Source organism: Ammospiza nelsoni, chromosome 4, assembly GCF_027579445.1.
Source record: "Ammospiza nelsoni isolate bAmmNel1 chromosome 4, bAmmNel1.pri, whole genome shotgun sequence".
Classification (NCBI taxonomy): Eukaryota; Metazoa; Chordata; class Aves; order Passeriformes; family Passerellidae; genus Ammospiza; species Ammospiza nelsoni.
The window spans coordinates 23,986,865-24,009,044 of NC_080636.1; the positions used below are offsets into that span (position 1 = coordinate 23,986,865).

General features: G+C 39.6%; 1 protein-coding gene across 3 annotated transcripts in view; it reads left to right on the forward strand.

The window, feature by feature from the left end:
* LIMCH1 (LIM and calponin homology domains 1) overlaps positions 1-22,180 on the forward strand; it is a 174,408-nt gene that overhangs the window by 126,718 nt on the left and 25,510 nt on the right. For all 3 annotated transcript variants that reach the window (XM_059471429.1, XM_059471431.1, XM_059471430.1), the window contains 7 exons: positions 271-504; positions 1,455-1,700; positions 2,897-2,932; positions 7,586-7,712; positions 10,484-10,638; positions 10,828-11,227; positions 14,488-14,709. In XM_059471429.1, coding sequence (XP_059327412.1) covers positions 271-504; positions 1,455-1,700; positions 2,897-2,932; positions 7,586-7,712; positions 10,484-10,638; positions 10,828-11,227; positions 14,488-14,709 — 1,420 coding nt within the window. The remainder of the gene's footprint in view (positions 1-270; positions 505-1,454; positions 1,701-2,896; positions 2,933-7,585; positions 7,713-10,483; positions 10,639-10,827; positions 11,228-14,487; positions 14,710-22,180) is intronic.

The window sequence follows — 22,180 nt, forward strand, 5'->3', positions numbered from 1 at the left end:
TTTGTCTGGATTTTTATGCCAGCTCCCAAGTGAATAAGTGATTCCATAGATTTGTATGCAATTCCCAACTTCTAACAAATCACCTACATAACTGTGGGGTTCAGCATCGTTTCCTCTTACTCCTTGTGCTGTGGCTCAAGATGCCTTGTTCTCTAGCTGTCCATCGTTCTCAGTTTTGTTTTGAGTAACAGTACCTCACATTGCCTGAGCAGCCACTTGCTGTACAAGTGAGCATTTTCATGGAACAGTGTCACTTGTCTCTCTGAGCAGTACTGTCACACAAGAAGAGAGCCAACAACAGCTTGAAATCCCTCAGCTGCAGAGTGATGGAACAGAAAACAAAACGAAATTTCCAGACCCTCAAAGAGATGACATGTTAGCCAGAAGAACTGGAGCTTTTCTTAAACAGCCTGGGCCCAGTACTAAGCAGTTCCTTCCCATGCCATTTTCAAAACAGCACAATAAGCAGGGCACAGCTACAGAACTTGAGAAGAAAATCACGAGGTAAGAAAGTTGTGTTTTTCTCTGTCTCTGTAAGCTAGACCTGTGGGCTGTTTGTCAAGATCTCTTTATCAAGATGTTTTGCTGGTGGCCCAGTAGTGGTTATTTTCATGCTTGTCCTCAGTTCTGTGCTAATTCTTCCTGCTCAGTAGAAGGCAGTTGAAGGTTTCTGGCCCTTTTAGAAAACTCATGTGGAGTCTCAGACCAGAGCTCTATCAGATGCAAAATTCTAACAACATGTGGAAACAGATCTGTGTAGCAATTACACTTGCATTACATTTGTAGAGGTTTCTGGCTAAATATGAGGTAATCATTACAAATGTTTCCAGCTAGAAATGGAGATGCTGGATGTAGTAGGTTAGATGATTGTTTATGGCTTAACTAGTGTCAGTGACTTCCTAAGAGGAAAGCTTTAGAACCTGAGATTCTTCCTGATAATGCTCAATGTCTTTCTAAGCACCTTTGTTCAGATGTTTGAGGTTGTGTGAGTGTTGAAGCTTGTGATGAATGAATGATAACAGAGTTATCATTGGGTGGTTGAGCCACATGCAAGCAAGAGTGGAAAGATTCTTACTCATCAGCCTCTTCAGAGTACTTGAGGAGAAGGATATGCATGTACAGACATGGATGAAATACTGGTTTTCATCTCAGCCAGGAGAAAACAAACCTGTCATCTACCGTAAGATTCAACAGTGGCTTGGTGTTGAAAAGACTTAATACTTTAATTTTCAGTGGTGTTCTGGACAGTTTATTTTCTGACTTTAAAAAATGGTACAAGCATTTGACTCCTAAAATTATGGGTTTTGCTCCTGCCTCACTTAGCTTGTCCTGTGTCAGCTATTTGGGTTTGTAGGGGGTGTTTTTTTGTTAATTTATGCTTCTCGTTATGTATGTGTGATTTTTGAAATATTGCTTAATACATCCCTTTATACTGCTGCCTTTGGCTCACTCAGGCCTGAGAAATGTCCACAAGTCTACACTAATAGCTCTGGAAAACCTGCAATAGAACCACCACAAGAACAGCAGCAAGGGCAGGAGGACAGACTCCCACCTACAGGAGAAGATGACATTATTAGTACTGCCCAAGTGGCTGAAGATGGCAACAGTGAAGTCCACCTTGGTCAAAAATCTAAGCTTCAGGAGGTTCCTGAGGAAAACAAAATGGAAACACTTTCATCCAAGGATGAGCATCTGCAAACGTGAGCTTTCTGGTGTGAATCACGCAGCTTGCAGAACCCTGTGTGCACACTTCAGAGTTCAGATTGTGCATTGCCTTGTGTGTTTTCAGTCCAGACTACAACACTGTGTGTCAGCAATACACATTTTAGAAACAAGAATTATAGTTGTGTAATGCATTTTATTTTGATTTTTAAAAAATATTTAATTGAAAGCTAAGTGAAAGGAATGTTTGATTACTGTATATATGTTGAATTGCAAGAAAAGTTTACATAGAAGAGATGCTAAAATGTACTCTGCTTATTGAGAGATGCTTATTCTATTTCTCCCATGATTAATGTTGTAGTATTGACTTTTGCACATGATGCTCTTTTATGATAAATTACATACATACATACATACATATATATATATATATATATATATATATATATATATGGTTTGCATAGCTCTAAAGAAGACTACAATTGTACTGAATGCTGCTGGTTTGTGTATTACTGGTAACTTTTTTCAGCTATACTCCCCACCCTGAGGAAAGAAAACCAAAACCAACCAAAAAGCAAGCAAAACAATAAAAACTCCAAGCCAACCAACCAGCCAACCAACCAACCAAAAAAAAAAAAAAAAAAAGAAAAAAACAAAAAAAAACCCCGCCCAAACAAAAATAACAACAAAACAAACTACCAAAATATAAGATTAACAAAAACAACTAAAATTCAAACAAGCAAACAAAACCACCAAAGAAATCCCCAAACACAAAAGCAAGACCTACAAAAGGAAAAAGGAAATCCTGTGACTCACTTTCTGACTACATTCTTTGTCTCTTTCATGCTTCAGTTATAGTGGTACTAAGCACTGCTGTGGAATGTAACTGTTAAGTTTTGTCTCCATTCATTGCATGTATGGCACAATGTAAATGCTAAGACATTGTCTGTTTTTAAGAACCATTTTCTATACACATTTTAGGTATACTTCAGCAGGTTTTTGTAATGTGGGGCATAAGTATGTGTTTAAGGAGGGATGGGTGGTGTTCTCATGTAGTTTGACCTCAGGATGATCAGGTAAGTCTTGTTTGATGAATACATAATCCCTGAACAGTATGGTTCTATTTTGGTCAGCTTTACTAGTAGAAGTGACAGTTGTACAAATTATATGGGTCCAGTTGCAATTGCTACTTAATGTATTTATCCACAATCTAATTTTATATTTGGTCTTGTAGATTCGGCCCCAGAACTGCTGTGTCTGATGACGCAGAGTAAGTTGTCGTGTGTTCACAAGATTCTGTTTTCAACAACTTACACTGCATGCTTTCCCATCTTTTCTACTAATTTAAAATGCAGTTGATGCATCATTATTATTTTGCAGTGTTTTGGCAAATAAATTTTTCAGACAGCACTGAAAAATGGAACGCAATATGGCTTACATTGCAGTTAAAAAATAATTTCTATATAAAAGTCCTTAAAAACTAAGCATAATACTAATGTCCAGCTGTTGCTTAAAGTATTTTTTCCGCTTTTATTCTTTTATTTTGTCTTGGATTTCTTCTGAATTTCCATTGCCTCTAATCAGCCACAGGTAAAGAGAGCTGGGTTGAATCTGGGTGTTGAAGAAAAAATGAAGTGCCAGGAAGAACAGGAAGAAATAAGAAAGCCCAAAGCAAAATAATATCATTGTAATCTTCAGAATAATTACCAGGAAGATACATCTTTAGCTGAGCCTTTATTCTCTTTATAAAATTTTATATTCAATCCCTTCCAAGTTATGTTTAATTTAATAATGTACTAAATTTCAGTTTTTAAGCCCTTCACCTTGATGCATCACTTTTCATAGAAGGAGTAGAACTGATATTTATTACACTCAAAAATTTAATTGTTCATGTATGCATACAAACTTTAGTATGGAATAGGATGCAATGTCATTTGGAAAGCTCTTTGGAAGTATTAGCTGTTTAGAAGAGGAATAGTTGGAAACTACACACACAATAATATCAATGTCCTTCTGTTCACAGAAATGCACATGACCTTGTCTGTGTCCCAGATTAAATCCCAAAATATAAACAGTATGGAGAGTTGTGGGGGTTTTATAATGAGCATACACAGAGACTCATATGCAATTTTTCACCCTTTCCTCTAATGATTAAGTTTATAACACTTGCCATCTCTTTAGGTTTTGTTATTTAGGAATGTTCCAGTCCAATCCTGAACAATGCAACTGTTAAACTGAGTGTTCTTTACAAGTTCTTTAATACCTTTATGCTAAGCAAAGCCTCTGTTCTCTGACTACAGAGTAAGCATGATCATTTTCAAGCAGCAGGAATCTGTCCAGTCAAACGAAGGGGTGAGATAAAAAGAGCAATATAACATAGAAGTGTTATACTTAACAATGGGGACACTCCATCTTTTTCAGAAAGCCTGCTTTATGATTGATTTTTTCATCTCTGTATGCCTGTATTAAATGCAATCATGAGAGAAGGTACATGGAGATGGCTTCAAAGAGGCGTTGCAATGGTCTTGGTGGTATAATGTGAGAGTAGCAATGATCAATAAATCATACTGCTTATTCTATACTGATTCTTATTTTGTTTTAGAAGGCAAAGCAATTAATATTCAAACCTCATTGTCATCCTTTCCAGATGTGCTACAGTTTACAGAGCAACTATTTTCCTATACTGTCTTTTAAGTTTTTATAACAAGTCAGACTGTGTTTTCCCTTATGAAGACAAAGTATTTATGAAGACTCTAATAAAACTTGGCTGTCAAGTAGGAAAAATAAATTGAACTGACATTTAAAATACTTTTAAAATGTTTGTCAAGTCCCCGTTAAAAACTCTTAACTTGAATTCAGTCTTAGACTAGATGCTCTTTATTCCAGCAGCAACACTAAGGACTCTTTTATTAGACTGGCAAAGTTCCCTTTGCTAGTTAGAGAAAAACTAGATATTGTCATCAGCCCTGATCTGTCTCAGGGTCCAGAAAAGGCAATACTTGGTGTGTTGCTGCTGACCAGGCCCATTCCCATCTCTCGAAGAGGGAGAATTCTGGTGGTACCCTGATAGTCCAATGTGAGTTTCTGATAGTCCAATGTGAGTTTAGGCCCATAGTGAACTGAGATTTTTGAGTATTTTTTTACTAGTCTGATTTTGAGCCAGTCTGTCCCTTTTTATGTGTTGTTGGAGTTTCTTAAGTCTTAGTATGACTATAAAATGGTAATGCAGCCACATAATAAATGCTTTACATAAGGATTGTTAACATATTCTCATAAGAAGGTTTTTTACCTTATCTCTCACTTTAAAATTAATGAATCTAAACATTGAAGTCCTTCAGATTTTTTTTTTAATTCAAAATTTATTTAGACCTGTTAAAAAAATAAATTGCTGCATGGTATCACTGACAGCAACAACCATATTTTGTGATAATAAAGCAGTGTAGCTTGAAAATCCCAGCATCCCAAATACACTGTTGGTCTGCACAGTGCTTTTTCCCAGATCATTGTTAGAACAGCAGGTCTGGTACACTGGTCAGCAGGAAGACCTCTTGCTTCAGGACAGAGTTTGTATACAATCTCTGGACCTGTGCTAATGGCAGAAATTAATGAACTTGAATTTGGTCCAGTTACATAGTCCCTGTCTACTTGTGTGCTGTGTGCCTGCTGGCCCAACATGTGGTTGAAGGGAGCAGTAAATCTAGTTCTGTTCATGGAGGTGTTAGTGATTGTCTGGAGCTATTTATAAATTGTACAAGACAGAAATAGGATGAAATTATGTGGGACTCATAGTGAAAAGTGTCTTTGGCTAGAAGATCAGAGTTTTGGCCTCTTTGATTATTCTCTAAGGATGAACTTGTCAGAGAAGTTGATGTAGACCTTTGAGTTGGCCTTGTCCATTTACTCAGGAAAGGAAGTTTTTCTCCTTAGTGAATACTACATGTTGGTCAGAGTGGAGCACAGTGCTTTGGGGTGGGACTTCTTCAGACTGCTGTCTTGGGAAGATACTGTTGTGGAATAAGATGTTGCTGCAGAGCTGAAGTTTGAACCCACCCAGTTGCTTATCCCTGACAATGAAGGCCCAGCAGCAGATGACTGCTGAAGTAGGAGGTTAATGTGGGGCTGTAGTGTACAGTTTGACTCCTGGCCAAGGCTAAAGCCTTTTCCAAAGAAACTTTTTTACTGCATTGTTAATAGTTATAAAACCTGTCGCTGTCTTTGTGCACCCTGTGAGACCTGCATGATTTCAGGGAACAGACATTAGACTTACGTTAGGAAATCCAGGTATTCCTTCTAGAAAGGCAAGATTCCTCCATCCCAAATGGTAGAGAGTGCGTACTCATGCTCTGCTCAGACCAGTAATCACCATTTCAGGTCTTACCTTTTCTCCTACTGCATGGGAATGAAAAATAGTTTAAAATTAGGAAAGAGTACAAGGGAAGAGCTACACAACCAGTTTGACCCAGTAGGCACAAGATATCAAATAGTGAGCAGTAAAGGCTTGCTTAGTGTGAGTTTCAAAAGCTCTTAAACTGGAATAAACCCTATGAGAGTGACTTTATTGTGAGTTATGCATCTCCCAACCTACCTCACCAGTCTGCCAAATATGGCTGATGTTTAAGTTTTATAAAACAGCAACACTTGCCGCCTCTTTAGGTTTTGTTATTTAGGAGTGTTCCAATCTGATCCTGAACAATGCAACTGTTAAACTACCAGCAGAAAAACCCAAATTAGTGTAACCCTCAGCACTCTCTTTAAGGGGTGAAGCACAGTAATATGTTAACTTCAGTGTTCATACTTAAAGGCAATAGGATGTTTTCTGTCCTTCATTTCTGAGTAAATCCCTACTTAGCAGGAAGGAATCTGTGCACGTCCTTTTCCATACACTGTCCGGACCTTTCAAATGTTTTCTTGAGAGTGGCATTCCCATCTTTGCTTGCCTGAATACAAATGTTGGCTCATAAATATATGCACAGCTTTCCGTGAGTATTCACTTTGAATACTGTGGACACAGTTGCCCACAATTTTTTCTTCATTGGGTGCTTCTCCTGCTAGTTGGCTCATTGGCTCACGTAAAGCTGCAGGTGATCATTTGAGGACTGCTGTGAAATCACTTCATGTGGAACTGCATGGCTTTCTTTTATGTTTTTTTTGCTTTGAATGGCACAACTGAGGTCATGTTTTACTAATAATAGGTAGTGGAGGTAGAGTGGTAAGCATGTTATCTTTGTGTGAAAATCTTTATATAAAGAGATGCATAACCTTTTTTTCCCTTTAACTCTCCAAAGGTCAGAGACATAAATAGAAAAAAACTATTTTTCTTGTCCTGGACGTCATCTTTTCCTTGTTAGGTTAGCTGATTATTAATAAGTTGGTGCTGGTAGCATTGGATTTCTTCAAGGCAGAGAGGGGAGGAAAGGGGAAGGGAAAAAGTACCATGCAATTTGAACTGAGTGTACTTCTCTGAGCTTGTAGCAATAGCATTTAGCTGGCCATGCTGTCCCTGATGCACTTCCCAAGCCTTCTTTTACCCTGAAATGGAAAATTCTGTCTGTGGTGTTAAATCAAAGTGATCTTGAAAACCCATTGGGCACAAATCTTCAGAAAGTAAAATGTTCTGAATTATAGAATGATTTTATTAAGAGCTATTGATGGAAGTGTGAAATTAGTAGTGCTTCTTAGTGAGATATAAAGTTGTGGTTGACTAACAAAATGGGAAGTTGAGGAGTGTAATGCCTGAAGTGCTGTGTGGGAGCCATAGGGATGCTAACAAGCCCGACTTGGGGGCTGCTGCTTTTGGGAGCTTTGTAACAGAGCAGGTGACTGACTCTGCTGTAGCACCCTCATGTGGCTTCAGCTCTTACAAGCTGAAGGAATATAAGCCTCTCAGTAAGACTGGGCCTGTTGTTATCTTTCCCTTGTTTAGGAGTATGAGTATGTTTGACATGAGATGTGAAGAAGAAGCTGTGTCTCAGCCTCATAGCAAAGCTCGCCATGAGAAGCTGCAGAATATACACAACCAGCTGAAAGAGGATGAGACCAGATGGCAAGATGTGAGTACACAACATTGTCTGCAATGCTGGCCAGGCACTGAGGCCAGCCAGGCAAAAACAGGACAACCTGCTAAATCTGCACTTGCTGTCAAGTGCTTAAAATAATAAGGAGAGGGTTTTTTTTTTCTCAGTGGATTTTTGCTAAAACCATAGAAGTTCATAATTTGTTGTAAATCAAAGAATACAAGATCTTCCGGTCCCTCTGCCTGTTCACCAGGTATTTTACTTTTTAAAGAAAACGTAGAGAAACTGTGATTGGGTAAAAAAAATGGAAGAACAACTTCTAACTTCTAACAACTAACAACTTCTAATTTTCTAATTAGTCAATGGCCAAAGTGACAAATACAAGACTAAGTAGGACAGGGAATAAATAGGTCAGCCTTTTCTTTAATAAATTTGCATAGATACAGAAAATGTTAATGTTTTCCATCTTGTCCAAGCAAACAAATACCATTTCACGTTAGGTACACCCTGCTTGGCTTTTAAGGCCTTTCCAAACCCTCTTTCCTTGATGTGTTTTGTTAAGCTGTCCAAGCATTTGGCAATGTCTGCAGCAAATTAGCAGGAATAGAAAAAAATTACCTGCAGGTAAGTTAGTATAAGGAGTTTTAGTTTCAATTCTGTTCATTCCTAAAGACTGATTTTAAACAAGGAATTTGGGATATTTTTTTTAATTAAGAAAAAAACACCCCAAACACTATAAAACACATCTCTTCAAGTATGGTAGTTTTTCATTACAAGGAAAGCTTCTGTGAAACACCTTAGAGAGGTCTTTGGTAGAAAATTTAAGGAAAAGTTAAAAACAAGTTGTATATACAGCTAAGAAGTGACTTTTTGTAGTAGAACAATGAAGGACTTCAGCTGAAAGGTCTTTATGTATGGGAAGCTGTAATTTCCCAGCAGAGATAAGAATAAATCCAAAGGCATTCAAGAAGTTTGAGAACTCTGAAGCTTGAAAATCCTCTGAGCTAAAGTTCTTACATTTTCCAGGCCCTCAGCACCTTCTACCATGAACTGAAAGTTTTGAAGAGGTACTGAAAATGCCATTATTAGAATGTCATTGGCTTTCTGAGGGCTTTATAGAGACATGGGTCATGCTCTGATATTTTAGATGCCCATGCTATGAATTTGCCAACAATTAACAATTTCAAGGGGTTTTTAAATTATTGTTATTCTAAAGCATCAGAACCGAAAACAATAAACATGTCTGTTTTTTAATTATGAAAAGAGAAGGATGGTTTATGTTAGAAAATTTGCTAACAAAAAACTAATTTCCAAACAATAGAACACAGTGGAAGTAGCTGAATAGAGAAATGCTTTGGTACTTCAATGAGAATAATTAGTAACTGAAGAAAATTATGGGCCTATGTTTCATGAAGGGGATTATAGTCTGATATATGTAGATCATGTGAGGAAATACTTTAATGAACATTCTCTTTAGTGTAACATCAATAAATTGTGGTTTTAAGCTAAATTAAAAGTGATAATGTTTTTTCCTGATTTTCATAAAATAAGTTATGCTTGCAGTACCTTCTGCTGTTTACCAATAAAAATGCAATTAAAATATTTGGGAAACCATGAAATTAATGAAATAGCCTTTGAATTGAGTGTGTGTTATGAATATCCGGGTTTTATTAAAATGAAAAGTTGTTAGAGTGCCTGAAATATAATCTGTATGCCAATCTCTTGATGTGGAAAAGTTAATGACAAATGTTCCCTTCCAGTTTCCTAAGTTATTTTTCTTTGCAGAACTTCTGCAATAGTTACTTTTTACATGTAAAATTTTGTTCATTTGCTAGTTGGCTGCAAAGAAATTTTACAGTTTAGAAAACTTCTTTACTGTAATACTTGTACTGTGAAAAAGACCTTACTTGTGTATCCTCCAGGATTTGTGAATTCATAAAGGATGCAAGACATCTCAGGGGCCATAACAGGTACCATGTGACTCTCTGGTTTAGTGTCAGGCTAGTTTTTCAGAAAAGGCAGAGAACCAGATTCAGTCAATCTTCTGCACAATTTCAGGCAGGCAGATTCCAAAAAGACAGCAATTGTTACTTCAACAAGGATCTCTGTATGTAGCTGGATACAAACCATAGGCTTTTTACACTGTCATCTCTCACACCAGCCAGGTATGAGCCACATCACTCCCTAATCTCTCTTGCTCACATCTGGATCCAGAGTAATGCAGGGTGGCCATGATGAAGAATTTAAATTTGGATGCTGCACTAGAATTTTCTACCAAAAAACCCAACATCATGGGTCAACCATATTTGCATGTAGCTTAGCATGGGCAAAGTTGGAACTATAAGCTCTGCAAGGCAGACAGTGCAGCTGTAGCTCATGGTGAATCAACATCCATTCCTCCAATGAAACTTTGCTTCCCATATGTCTGATTATTAAAATTCTTCACCAAACATAATTTTTTTACTTAATTTTCCTGGAGAACTGGAGTTTGTCCCTAGTGTTGGTCCAAGCGAAAATGAATGTCCTGACTGGTCCTTTTAGGCCAAATTTCCTGCCAAAAGCAAAGTAAGCAATGAGTCTATGAAATCTTTGCTGTATCCTGCTATCAGGAGAAAATTCAGGCAACATCTTCATTTATGGCATGATTTCCTTTTGTCATTGAAATAAGCAATGTTGCCTGCAGGTAATGGGAGCCTATTCCACAGGCAAGAACAAGTTTTGCAACCGGTTGGCTGGGTTCATTTTTACTTGTGGCCACTTTTTAGCTATTTGCAACTCTGCATTCAGGTGCCTTCCTTCTCTCACAGGACCTGGCTCGATGGAAGAGTCGTCGAAGGAGCGCTTCACAGGATTTGATTAAAAAGGAAGCTGAGAGAAAGAAAATGGAGAGGTTAATGGCTGGAGAGGGAACGAATGAGCGCAGAAAAAGCATCAAAACCTACCGAGAAATCGTGGAGGAGAAGTACGTTGTTTTACTGGAGTGTAGTGGCATGTCTGAAAATGCTGTGTGCTCCACAGGTGATTGGTGACTGTGGGCAGCCATGCCTGCAGGCCTGAGTGAGGGAGAGGGGAGGATGCTGATGGAGCAGAGGAAATGGCTGTGATTTCCAGTGTTAATGTGATGGTTTCTCTTGTGTTGTCTTCCTTGCAGAGAGAGAAGGGAGCGGGAGCTTCATGAGGCATACAAGAATGCAAAGACACAGGAGGAGGCTGAGAGCATCCTCCAGCAGTACACTGAAAGATTCACTATCAGTGAAGCTGTCCTTGAGCGTTTGCAGATGCCAAAAATCCTAGAAAGAAGCCATTCAGTGGAACCAAATTCCCCACTGAAAGACCCAAATCCTCTGAGATATTTAAGGCAACAGTCACTTCCTGCTCCAAAATTCACTGCCACAATTGAAGCAACCATTGTTCCCACCACTGAAGTAGAGCCCAGCAGTTCAACAGGACGCACATCTCCCAGCAAAAATGTCTCCAAGGCTGTGCCTATGCTGACACCCAAGCCTTATTCACAACCCAAAAATACACAGGAAGTTTTAAAGAACTTTAAGGTAGGATACATCACGTGCCCCAAAGTCAACCAGGAGGCAAAGAGATCTTGATTGAGTCATCCGAACATATGTTCGATGCAATTATATAGAAAATGGTGGCAGCATTCTGATATTATAAAATTCAGCTTCATGCTCTGTGCTGCTTCTGGTTTAGTGATTTCTTCGTGTTTACCAGTCTTCTTAGAATCTTGACCTCTTCAGACAGAAATATTTGCACTGGTCATTTTAACTCTGGCTAAATTTGTTTTGGGAAAGGAGGAATTTAAGAAAAAAGCAAGGTATTTAATCAGAAAGTTTTTAGAAAACAGTATGTGGTCATGTTTTTTGTTTTTGAACAAAATGCAGGGAGTGTGGAGGCCCTGAGTTTTGAAGCAAGACGTGAACTTACTTCTGTGTCAGGGGTCTGATTTTTGGCATACCCAAACAAGTGGGTGCCTACTCCTTCAGAGCCAAGAGCCAGCTTGCCCAAAGATATGTTCTGTCTTAAACATGCTTCTCACCAAGGATGACTGGGCAAATCTGCCTCACAGGCATAGAGAGAGGATTTAGGTTGTGCATGGAGGTTCAGTGAAGCAGGTTGGTTCTGGGGTAGCAGAGTAACTGGAGATTGATGGTGAGAGAGGGAGAGTGGCTCTCAAGAACCATGCAAAGACTATGAGAGTAAAAGAAGTAAGAGAACTTGGATGAAAGCAGGGCTTCTGGGAATAAGTCAGCTATGATTTGTGGGAGGAGAATAGGAAACCAGAATATGAAATCTGAGGAGTGTATCTTTTGACTGGGTGATTGTGGAGAATGAGAGTAAGATACTGAACCAATGATGGAAAAAGCAAAGAACTGGGATGTATTAAAAAGAACAGACCAGAAAAAGTCAAGTTTGAAAATAATCTGCTGTTCACAGTGCCTGTACCAAAACTGAAGCTTACCCAAGTCTCATAGTAGACATGTTGTGAACAGTGTGAAGCCTATTGGCATGGGTGCCCCCATTCTCTAGAGTTTGGGTTCCCTTCTGTCTGCCATTGCTCATACTTTTCAAATGGTATTCAAGGGTCCCTGAAGCCCTGCTGATATCCCAGTAGCACTGCTACCATATATATTCAGGCTGTTTACTTTCTAAAAAATAAGTCAGCTCTTTGAAGCTAGTGAAAAAAGTATGCTGTGATGTATAATTTACTGCAGTCTGTCCCAGCTCTTGTGGAAACCACACCCCCACCATGTTTCCTAGTTCAAACAAGAAACTGATAAAATTCCTGTTTCTCCTATACCCTGGTTGGTATGCCCTGAGTTTATTTTTAGATATCAGTGAATCATGGATCTTTGGTTTTTTTCTGATCCTTGCCACTTTTTTCATCAGGGGACCAATATATGTGTGTGTATCACCATAATGTTATTGCATATATAATTCACATATGTGGGAAGAAACTAACTCATGAAGGCTGCTACACCTCATGAGCCACCACAAAAAAATCTGTTTGAATCTTGTTCACATGATGTGAAAAAATGTGATTTGTCTCAGTGGGAATTATTCCCTAGCATGTGTAGTTGTAGCATTATTTTCCCTTGAAACACCAGCCTGTCAATGATTCTTTGTTCTAGTGACAATGTGTTGACTTCCTCCAGATCAGAAGGAAAGGAGTGTGTTTGTTTAACTCTTCAGCCAGGGCATCTGTCCTGTTCATCCAAACGTTTGGTTTTCCTCCTTATTATAAATAGAGAAATGTCTTAGTCTAAACAGAGACACTGAAATGGATGGTGCAGCCTGCCAGTGTTTTCCTGGACTTTTTATTTTTGAGATTTTTCATAACCTGCCTCTCTAGTAGATAATCCAGCACACAGTCCCAGAAGACTTGGGGCTCAGTTCCTGCTCACACTTGTGTTTGGAAATAAACCCCAAGAGACGTACTATGTTAAGTGGATGATGTCAGTGTAGAAAGGGAGGGAACATTTTCATCTGAAAAACACTCAGAAGGAGTGAAACAGGTGGTGGAGCTGATTGTGCAAGGGCTAACTGCCTCCACCTTCCTGCACATCTGGCAGAGCTAAGGATGGCCTCTTAGCTGATCATGCTGATAAAGAACAAGCCTCTGGATGCATATGTACAAGAAGCCAGTGGAAAGAGTTTGCCCTCAGCCTGCTACTGATGATATATTCTAAGTTGGAGTGCCACTCTTGAGGTGTCCAAGCTGTTCACTCAGTAAGTAAGGAAGGATCTCTGTGCACAGAGTAGCAAAGCCCTCCTTACTCCTCATGCCTGCTGACGAGCCTGTAAACATCTGTGCTGTGGCCAGGCAGGAGCAGTGTGGTGGTACTGAGACATGGTCCTCTCCTGGTCTCTCTCCACCTGGGGCCTCTTAAGGTGAAGGGCAGTGAGTTCTCTGTAGCAAGACTTCTCTTGTATGCTTCTACAAAGAGCCCTTCAAATTGAAGGGAGTCTTTACATGCCACCTCCATTCAGAAATCCCAGTGTAAAGGTGCCAAGAAGTTGTATCAATTCAGAGGAAGAAGCCAAATCATATTTTGTACTTTCTTCTTTGCTTAAAGGTTCCTTAGCAGGAGTATATGGCCACCAAGGAGCTAGCTTGGCCCTGACAAAAAGCTAGTCAAACTGTTTCCACACTCTCCTTTTCAAGGAGGTTGCCTAAAGTAATTTTTTGGGAAAGCACCTATCTATTTGATTGCCTTATGGAGAGGGTGGAATGGCCAGTTTTATTTGCTGGTGCCCTGATTCCCTGTTATGAATAATAAAGAAACAAGTAGATGAACTCTGCTGCTCCTGTCCCTTCAAAGTTCATACGACAGTGCATCAAAAAAGTACAGACTGCTAATACTGGTGGTGAGGTCATTGAGGTACATAAGCAGTTCATCAGCATAATTAGTCCTGGAGAACCTGCTTAGCTCTTGCATAAGGCAATGTAAAACCCAGCAGATTTGGTCTAAATTTAACATAAATATTGATTTTTTTAGACATCCTTTGATCTGTGATGCCCACAAAGGGTGTCTGTATGTTACAGGGAGAATGGAATGTGGGAAACCAGGAAATCCAGAAAAATTATTTCCTTGTGCCTGTATTTTGTTTATGAACCCTCTAGGGTCACAGGGTCTTTTTCTGTTTTGGCCTGTTGAATGAAATATGTGCTTGGCTTCATCCCTCACTGATAACACAGACTGTGTTAATGATTGTAGTATCATGTTGAACTTCCTAATTTTCTAAATTCCTTGGAATGCTACTTGTCTCAGCATATTTATTTAACTGTATTTTGCAGGTAGATGGAAAAGTCAGCATGAATGGAGAAAATGTCAACGGCACGGAAGAAAAGGATAAAGAATGTACAACAGTAATATTTACTCCTTCACCAACCAGATCTGTGAAATTTGATGGAGTAGCCAGAGGGGACAAGCCCCCAGCAGAGCTGAAGAAGGACCCCCCAAGTGTTGAGCTCAGTTTACAGAGGCCTGCCACTCAGAGTGTGCACAAAGAGCCAACAGTAAGAGCAACACGAACAAACCAGCCTTACTTTCTGTGCCAGTTTTCTGTCTCATGATGTGTTTAATCACTAACTAATGATACCCAAGTGCCTCTGTTTGCCTTATTGCAAAAGGGTGTGCCCAGACCAGGAAAAAAACTAAAAACAAAACCCCAAGTCCTTTGTAAATTAAAAGCTTCTTCCTTTTGTATGTGGGTAGAGAAATAGGACGGTAAAATTAAAAAAGCTTTTTTGCAGCCACTGGTGGGGGGATTTTGGACGGTTTTTTTTTTGGTTGGTTTTTTTTTTTTTTTTCTGTCTTTTTCATTTTTGTTGTTGTTTTGGGCTTTATTTTCCAGATGCCATGTAGCTGATAAGCATGCTTTAAATGTGCTGGGCAGGGAGAAATTGATTCAGTGTCCCAGCCGTTGTGCAGGTTTATTCAGCGCTTCTCCTAATGTAAGCTGATTAGATCAGCAACATAATTGGACTGTGTGAGCCATTATAATTAGTCTCAGTTTTCAGTTTTCAAAAGAGGATGTGGATGTGCTGGCAGTTCTGAACATTTGGTTTTCATTCCTCTCTCAGAAACATTAGAAAAGGGGATAATCTATTGAAATGCTCAGAGGGGCCAACATGCTTTTTAACTGCCTTATCAGAGAAACAAATTAATTTCACCTTTTCATCTTTCTCTCCCCCTCTTCCCCAGAGAAAAAGGCAGGAGTAAAACTACAGCATATCACAGCAGGCATCTAGATGCCACAAAACTGTAATAAAAGTAGATAGTAAAAACAAAACAAGAAATAAGGAGAGGATTGCAAAGAGAGCATGTAAAAGGGCTGCAAGCAAGTGACAGCAGAGGGAGTTCTCACAATTTTTTTCCTGTGTAACAACAAAGAGAATTGGAGATGTGGTGAGAGTTGGAGTATGATAATTTTTTCTTTCATCTGAGATTTCATCCAAGCGTTGGGCAGATAGATAACAGGGAGCAGGCAGAGATCTGTCCTGGGGCATGATAGCTCATTCATGAGAAAGGGTTTGTGTTTTACTCCCCTGCCTAATGCCAGTCTCTAGCTATGGACAACCAAATCATGGAAACTGCAGCAATCATGGGAACTGAAGTGATTCTGTCGAGGGAGCTGGTATTGAGTCAAAAGTGAATGATTTTCAGGGAGAGCAGGACTGAGGCTGCTGTTGTCACATCAGTTTGGCTGTGAGGGAAAAGCCAGGTAAGCATTGCATCTGATACAGGAGAGCAGGTAATGGGAGTGTTTGGAGAATAGAGAAGAACCTCAGCTTGCTGGAGATTAGAAGCTCAATGACAATCTGAAAAGTAGTGAAGTGAAAATATTAAGGTCTCCTTTTTAAGGATTTTCAGGTCTAGTTAGAGTTATGAAGAAACTCAGCAGCAGAAGTCACTGTTAGTTCTTGAGTGTGGTTGTATCTTTTGATGTCCTATCATCCTCCCCTTTCTACAGCTTTGAGGATGATATGGCCAGCTGAATACAAATTTTTCTGTGTCTGGTTTCTCCTTCCAGTTCTTAACTCTTGTGGTGATACCAGCAAAGGTGGCAGAAGAGTTTGACTCCTCAGATTCTTTGTGACTCTTGACATTTACAGAATAATTCCTGGTTTGTCAGCTTGAATGCACTTAATGATGAAGCCTGCAAGAGAGAATGAGGGTGCACCAAAATGATGCTAGTAACAGAGTGTCCACGCTCTAACTACAAATTTTATATCACTAGCCTCACAATTCCATAAGCAATGTGACTGGGTAGTGCAAATCATTGTAATTACTCCTGGCGCTTCAGCTTTTAGCAAAGGTATGTGTATTAAGCATGTCAGGGACAGAGGAAGGAGAGCAGACTACTTTGAGGAGAATCTTCTGTAGGAAGACAGGTGGAATGCACTGAATGTGATAAGAGAGAAGACAAGGAGATCTGCCTGTGGCTGGAAGGGAATTTGCCAACCTAAAATAAGATTTCAGGTTCTGTTTATTCTGGATGTTTACTTCTCTTTACCCAAATGCTTCTTTTTAATTTTACAGGTCTCCATGCCTCAGATTAAGGCATGGGCAGTAACTTAGCTATTAAGCATAGAGGAGAGCCTTGGTTTGTTGATGGAAAGGGCTTAGATGCAAGGTTACAGAGATGGGACATGGTACTGATGTTTGGGTTCTCCACTGGGGTCTTGGGACACAGACAAGCACTGCTACAGACCCCTCGGTATGGATGTGATTGGTCTGGGGCCTTATGTGCAAGAACTGGGCAGCTGCACTGGACTCACTTCACTCAGCCTTCTCCCTGTACTTATTTTACTTCGGACTTTGGACAGCTAACACAACCATGTCAGCCTCATCTGCAGACCCAGAAAGGCTAAACTGCTCTCTGAAGGATATCACCCCTCCTGGAAGGTTGGAAATCCAGATTAGGAAAGATAAGATCCTTCTGGGCTTGTTCCACTCCCTGTAAAACAAGACCTCTTGATCAGTAGGATACTGCATCTAGCTGTCACTGTCAGCATTCCAGAAGGGAAAAAGAGGTTTGATGTTTGCTCCAGGGATGGGACTTCCAAGCTACACATTCTTAGAAGTAAGAAGCCTTCTGAAAGCCTCCACTGTCACCTCCCACAAGGAGAAAACAGGGCTGTAGGTTTTCTCTGATGCTTAACCCTTCTGACATTCCAGAAGAGGAAGTGACAGAAACAGGCGTAGAAAAGCAGCTGAGATGAAGAGCTTTTAGAGTGGAAGAAATTACTGAAGCTCTTTTGCCTTGAGAAAACTGCTTCAAATTAAGCATATTTTCAAAGCCATTTCTAAACTTGCTTACGCTGTGTTTATTTGTATATTTTATTGATTCAGTTCTTGTTAGCTGTGTCCTTCCCAGGCTTTGAATAAGATTCACAGGCAGTCGTTCTGTTGAGAAATGATGAGTCAGAGGTTTGTTTTTTCCCTCTCTAGTTGTTTGTAGATTTGGGTTGGTTTTGGGTTTTATTCATTCATTTTTTACTCCAAGTATCTTTTGTCAAATATATATTTATTTTCATATACACCTCACCTATGACACTCCTGTCCTCCCCTTTTGATTTTGTTCCTGTTCTTTACATGCCCCTTCCTCCTCCTCCATCCCTTGTAGGGCTGCTCCCCTGCTGTTTCAGTTCATTTGTCAAATGGACTTGTTCTGTCTTCTCTCAGCTTGGCAGGCTTCCCTTTGAAGTCCTTTCTGTAGTCCCAGTTTGCATCTGTCTGGCTGCCCTCAGGCACTGTCTGCAACAGGGGAAAATGCTATGCAACTGTGCTCCAACTGTGCTTTTGGCCTGAAGTTTATTTACATTGCACCACTTAAGACACTAACACTATTGAGGCTTTTGGGGAGCTAGGGAAGTGCAGAGATCATTTCCTCTGAGTGAGACCCTCAGTGTCAGTTGTCTTTTTGAGAAGAGAAGGACCCCATCTATATGTGTATAGAATAATGTTCACAACCAGAGACTGACTGGGAAACGTGTACATCCTGCCTGAATCTACTATGAAATGAGATGCAAAAACCTGCAGCAGGTGAGCAGGACAGTAAAGAAAAATATTATCAAAAAATATACTTACATCTCTAGAGTATAGGTAGAGTATTAGGTAGAGTATAGGTAGTGTATAAGTGATTTTACAAGAGATCTTTGCTTAAAGTAGCTTATGGAATTTTGCCTATGATTAAAGTCTAAAAAAGGATAAACTTGACCTACAAGCAGGAGGAAAATATCCCACTGGTGTTTGTGGAGCAATGTGGTGCTAAGAGGGGTGGTAGTTACCTACCTATACCTCTCAATGCAGTTGGAAAAACTGGGGCACAAGCCCAAAGACTGATCAATCAGTGGCAATACCAGCAATAATGTGAAAATTATCTCCTCATACTGGTCCTACCTGTCAGCCATTTAGGCTGTGTTTTTTTCCCATTTTACAGAATAGTGGCACACACCAAGAGTGTTGAGAAGTTGTGACCACTAGCTCTTTGAATCAAAAGTTGGCAAAGTAAATATTTTGTTTTAGAACGGTGTTTGTGCAGATTTTAGTGTAGAGGAATCAATTTGTCAGTAAGTAAGTAACATCACTTTATTTTAACCAATTTTTATGCAAGCACATAGAAATTATTGGCTTCCTATAGCTCTAACTATAACTTTGCTCTGATCAACCAAAAAAATAAATATAGGCAACAACCTAAAAAAGATCAGGGTGAAGTGGTGGTGGTGGGGAGAGGCAGCTTTCTTTTATTTTTTCTATAGCTAGCTTAAACTTGTCCATTTGTACTCACTGCACGCTTGGCACAAAATGCATTTGTTTTCTATATCCAAGTAACACTCTCCTTCATGTTGAAAAATTCACTGATTGAACTGAGATTAAAGTATAAGCTTTCTTGTGGTTGAGGATTGTTGGCCAAGCTACAGGAGAGCCGGGCTGAAATCCTGGTTTGTACATATCCGGTAAGACAAGTCTTTGTTCTTTGATTCATTATGAGATACACTCGTAGGGTAAGCCTGTCTGTTCCAGACTGACAGCTTTGCCTTGAACCACACATGAAAAGTTGCATGGAGGGCTGGACTACCTGAAGGGAAAAAGGTGTAGGATGAGAAGTGCAAGCAGCAAAGCATCAAAGCAGCTAGAAGGGAACTCTGCTCAGCTTTTGGTTGTGAGCATAACCTGCCTGTCTCCTGTCCTTCAGACAACCATGTACTTTTCACTGTCTGTCAGAAGTGAAAGAAGCTGATTTTACACCCCAATTGAACAGTAATAGCTGTAATGACTATCAGGAATACTGTATACTTTCTTGCAACATTTTCAAGGCTTCTCTGTCAGTTACTGATTACCCTGATCTTTTGTTGTAAATAGCTGGCCTGAATATAGCATTATGTAGCTGGCAGATGACTTAACCTGTTGAAGCAGTGTTTTGGCTGTAGTACTATATCTGTCATAGCATGCAAGAAACTAAGCCGTGGCAGCCCAAGGTTGTGCCATCATTTCCACTCACATCAGCTGCCAACATTAATTTTGATGAGGAAATCTTTGTACAAAAATTTTGAAATCATAATATGTGTAGAATTCGAATCACAGAAGTTTTGTGATTTGTCAGACAATTTCTACATGTGGCTATTGATGTTGCAAGCAATTTTATTCCTGAATGGTTTTACAGAATTTCAATTGTAGTTTTAACCTGATTCTGTCTGATATCTCTGCATTCTCACTGGTTCTAGACAGCTTGTTTTGTCATGCTTTCATATAAAATACAATAACAATATTTCACATGATTTTGTGTGCAAGCAGTGTTAACTGAGCTATGTTTCAATTTAATTTACAAGAAGAATTAATAAAGTTCTACTGTAACTTCCTTTGGAGTTTGTATTATTGTAGAAGTTGTGATACTTTGTGTGCTAGGTATTTCTGGTTATTGTATTTTTAGGGTTTTATTAAGGGTGTAAAGTTCTGCCACAGCAGTAGTCAATATGGCCATTTCTGGCTTGCATAATCTTAATCAAAGAAATCCTTGGACTGATACCCTAGTTTATGTGATTAAAATCCTGTCTCTCACAAACTGAACTAATTTATTTTCATGCCTAATAGGTGTTGGTAACACTATATGTTTGTGCTTGTGTCTTTGTTAGGTGGATAGTTTGTTTAGCAGAACACAGGTGTTGCTTTGTCCTCTGTACTGATGTGCTCATAACCACAGCTGCCATCACAGTATTTAACTTTCCATCATGAATGAAGGCTAAGTCATAAATGGGGAAGCTTACTTTAACTCCTGGGCATCCAGATTGCATGGGGTAATAAAAGCACCCATCCAAGGAGATCCAAGTAGTCAGCCTTCTTCAGGATGTAGGAGTTTTAATAGGACAGTCTCAACACCAGGCTGATGTGTGGGCAGGGATAATCAGAGCCCCCATGCACTGAGGTTTTCCTTACTCCTCTTGACGGCTTCATTGCCTGTGGTGGTGTTGTGTGACCTTCCCCCTCAGCAGAGCCTGTGTTTGGAATGGCTCTGTTGCCCTGCAGAAAGAGACCTCTGCCCACAAACACAAATGACAGAAGGGTGCTGAGAGGCTACATCAGTCCTTCATCCCAAGGCATGAGAGCTCCACACAGAACTGAAACACCTCAGAAATGTCACTCACTAGGTTACTGAGTCTTTAGTCAAAATACAGTCCTCCTAGGTGTAATGAAATATTTGTACACCTATTTTTTGTGTTCAGCGATAACATCATCATTTGATTACAAATATTTATGAAATGTGAAGCACGATAGGCTGTAGTAAAAAAGAGATTTTATCAATTGTATCAGCACAAGAATTTTCTTAAATGTATCGTATGCCTGCGGATAAAATACTAGATAATACTACATTAATTTGGTGTTATAAATAGAATTAAATTTAGTGGAAATAAGAGAGTTCCCAAGTGAAGTTGACTTAATTTTTTTATAAATTAGTTATTAATCAGTTTTATATTTTTAGCTGTATGTCACTACTATTTAATTGCTCAGCAGAGGGAGGAGAAAAAGTCATGTCTCGTGAGCAGGAACAGAACTTCTGCAGCATGCCATTGGAAAGTCAGTTTTCCTGCAGCAAGCAGTGGCTCTTTTTTCTATAAATAACATTTATGTCTGTACATGATTCAACCTCCTGGATATAGGTTATGGGCAGGTTTAGTTATTGTGCTTGTGCAGGACAGCTGCACAACAGCACCAGCACCATGTTGGGGTTCCTGAGGTAACTCCAGGCCCAGAGGTGACACAGGTGCATTGTGTCTGTGCATCATGCATCACTGCAGCATTCACTGAGCACCAGTGAATTTTTAGCCCCTCTGAGAGGCCATTGTGGCTGTGCTCTTTCTCCAGCAGCAGCTGACATCAGCTGCTTTTTTGGTAGTTTAACACTTTTGTATTGGCTCAGGGAATATGACAGTTTATAGCTTTAAAGCCTCTGACATAGAAATTAAAGTTGAATGTACTTATTTATTTTAATTTTTAAATTTGGACAGTTCCTGTTTGAGAGTGAAGGGTGAATTCCACTCTTTTACCAAAAATATTATCAATCTAAATACTAATAATTGAAATCTACAACAATTTCTTTGGGAGGCTTATGGTTTGGACTAGTGAGTGTGGAGCCTCTTGCTTTTCCATGTGAAAACTACCTTGTTTAGGGCAAATCCTGAGCTCTCAATGATAGCCATTTGTTTAGGTTTAACAGAGTTTTGTAGGTTGTAGAATGACATAATTCAGGTTGTAGGTCTCTAGCTGAGTCTGCTGCTCAGAACAGGATCAGACCAGAACAGGTTGCTAAGGGTTTGATCTTTCAAATCTTGAAAACTTCTGAGTCCAGATATGGCACAACCTATCTGGCTAGCCTGTCCTCATGCAGAAAAGAAATACCTATTTCTGCTTTAAGCAAGGTTGGCAAGGATTTCCTGTAGCTTCTTCACTGGCCACTGTTGCATCAGGAGCCAGAACTGAGGCTGA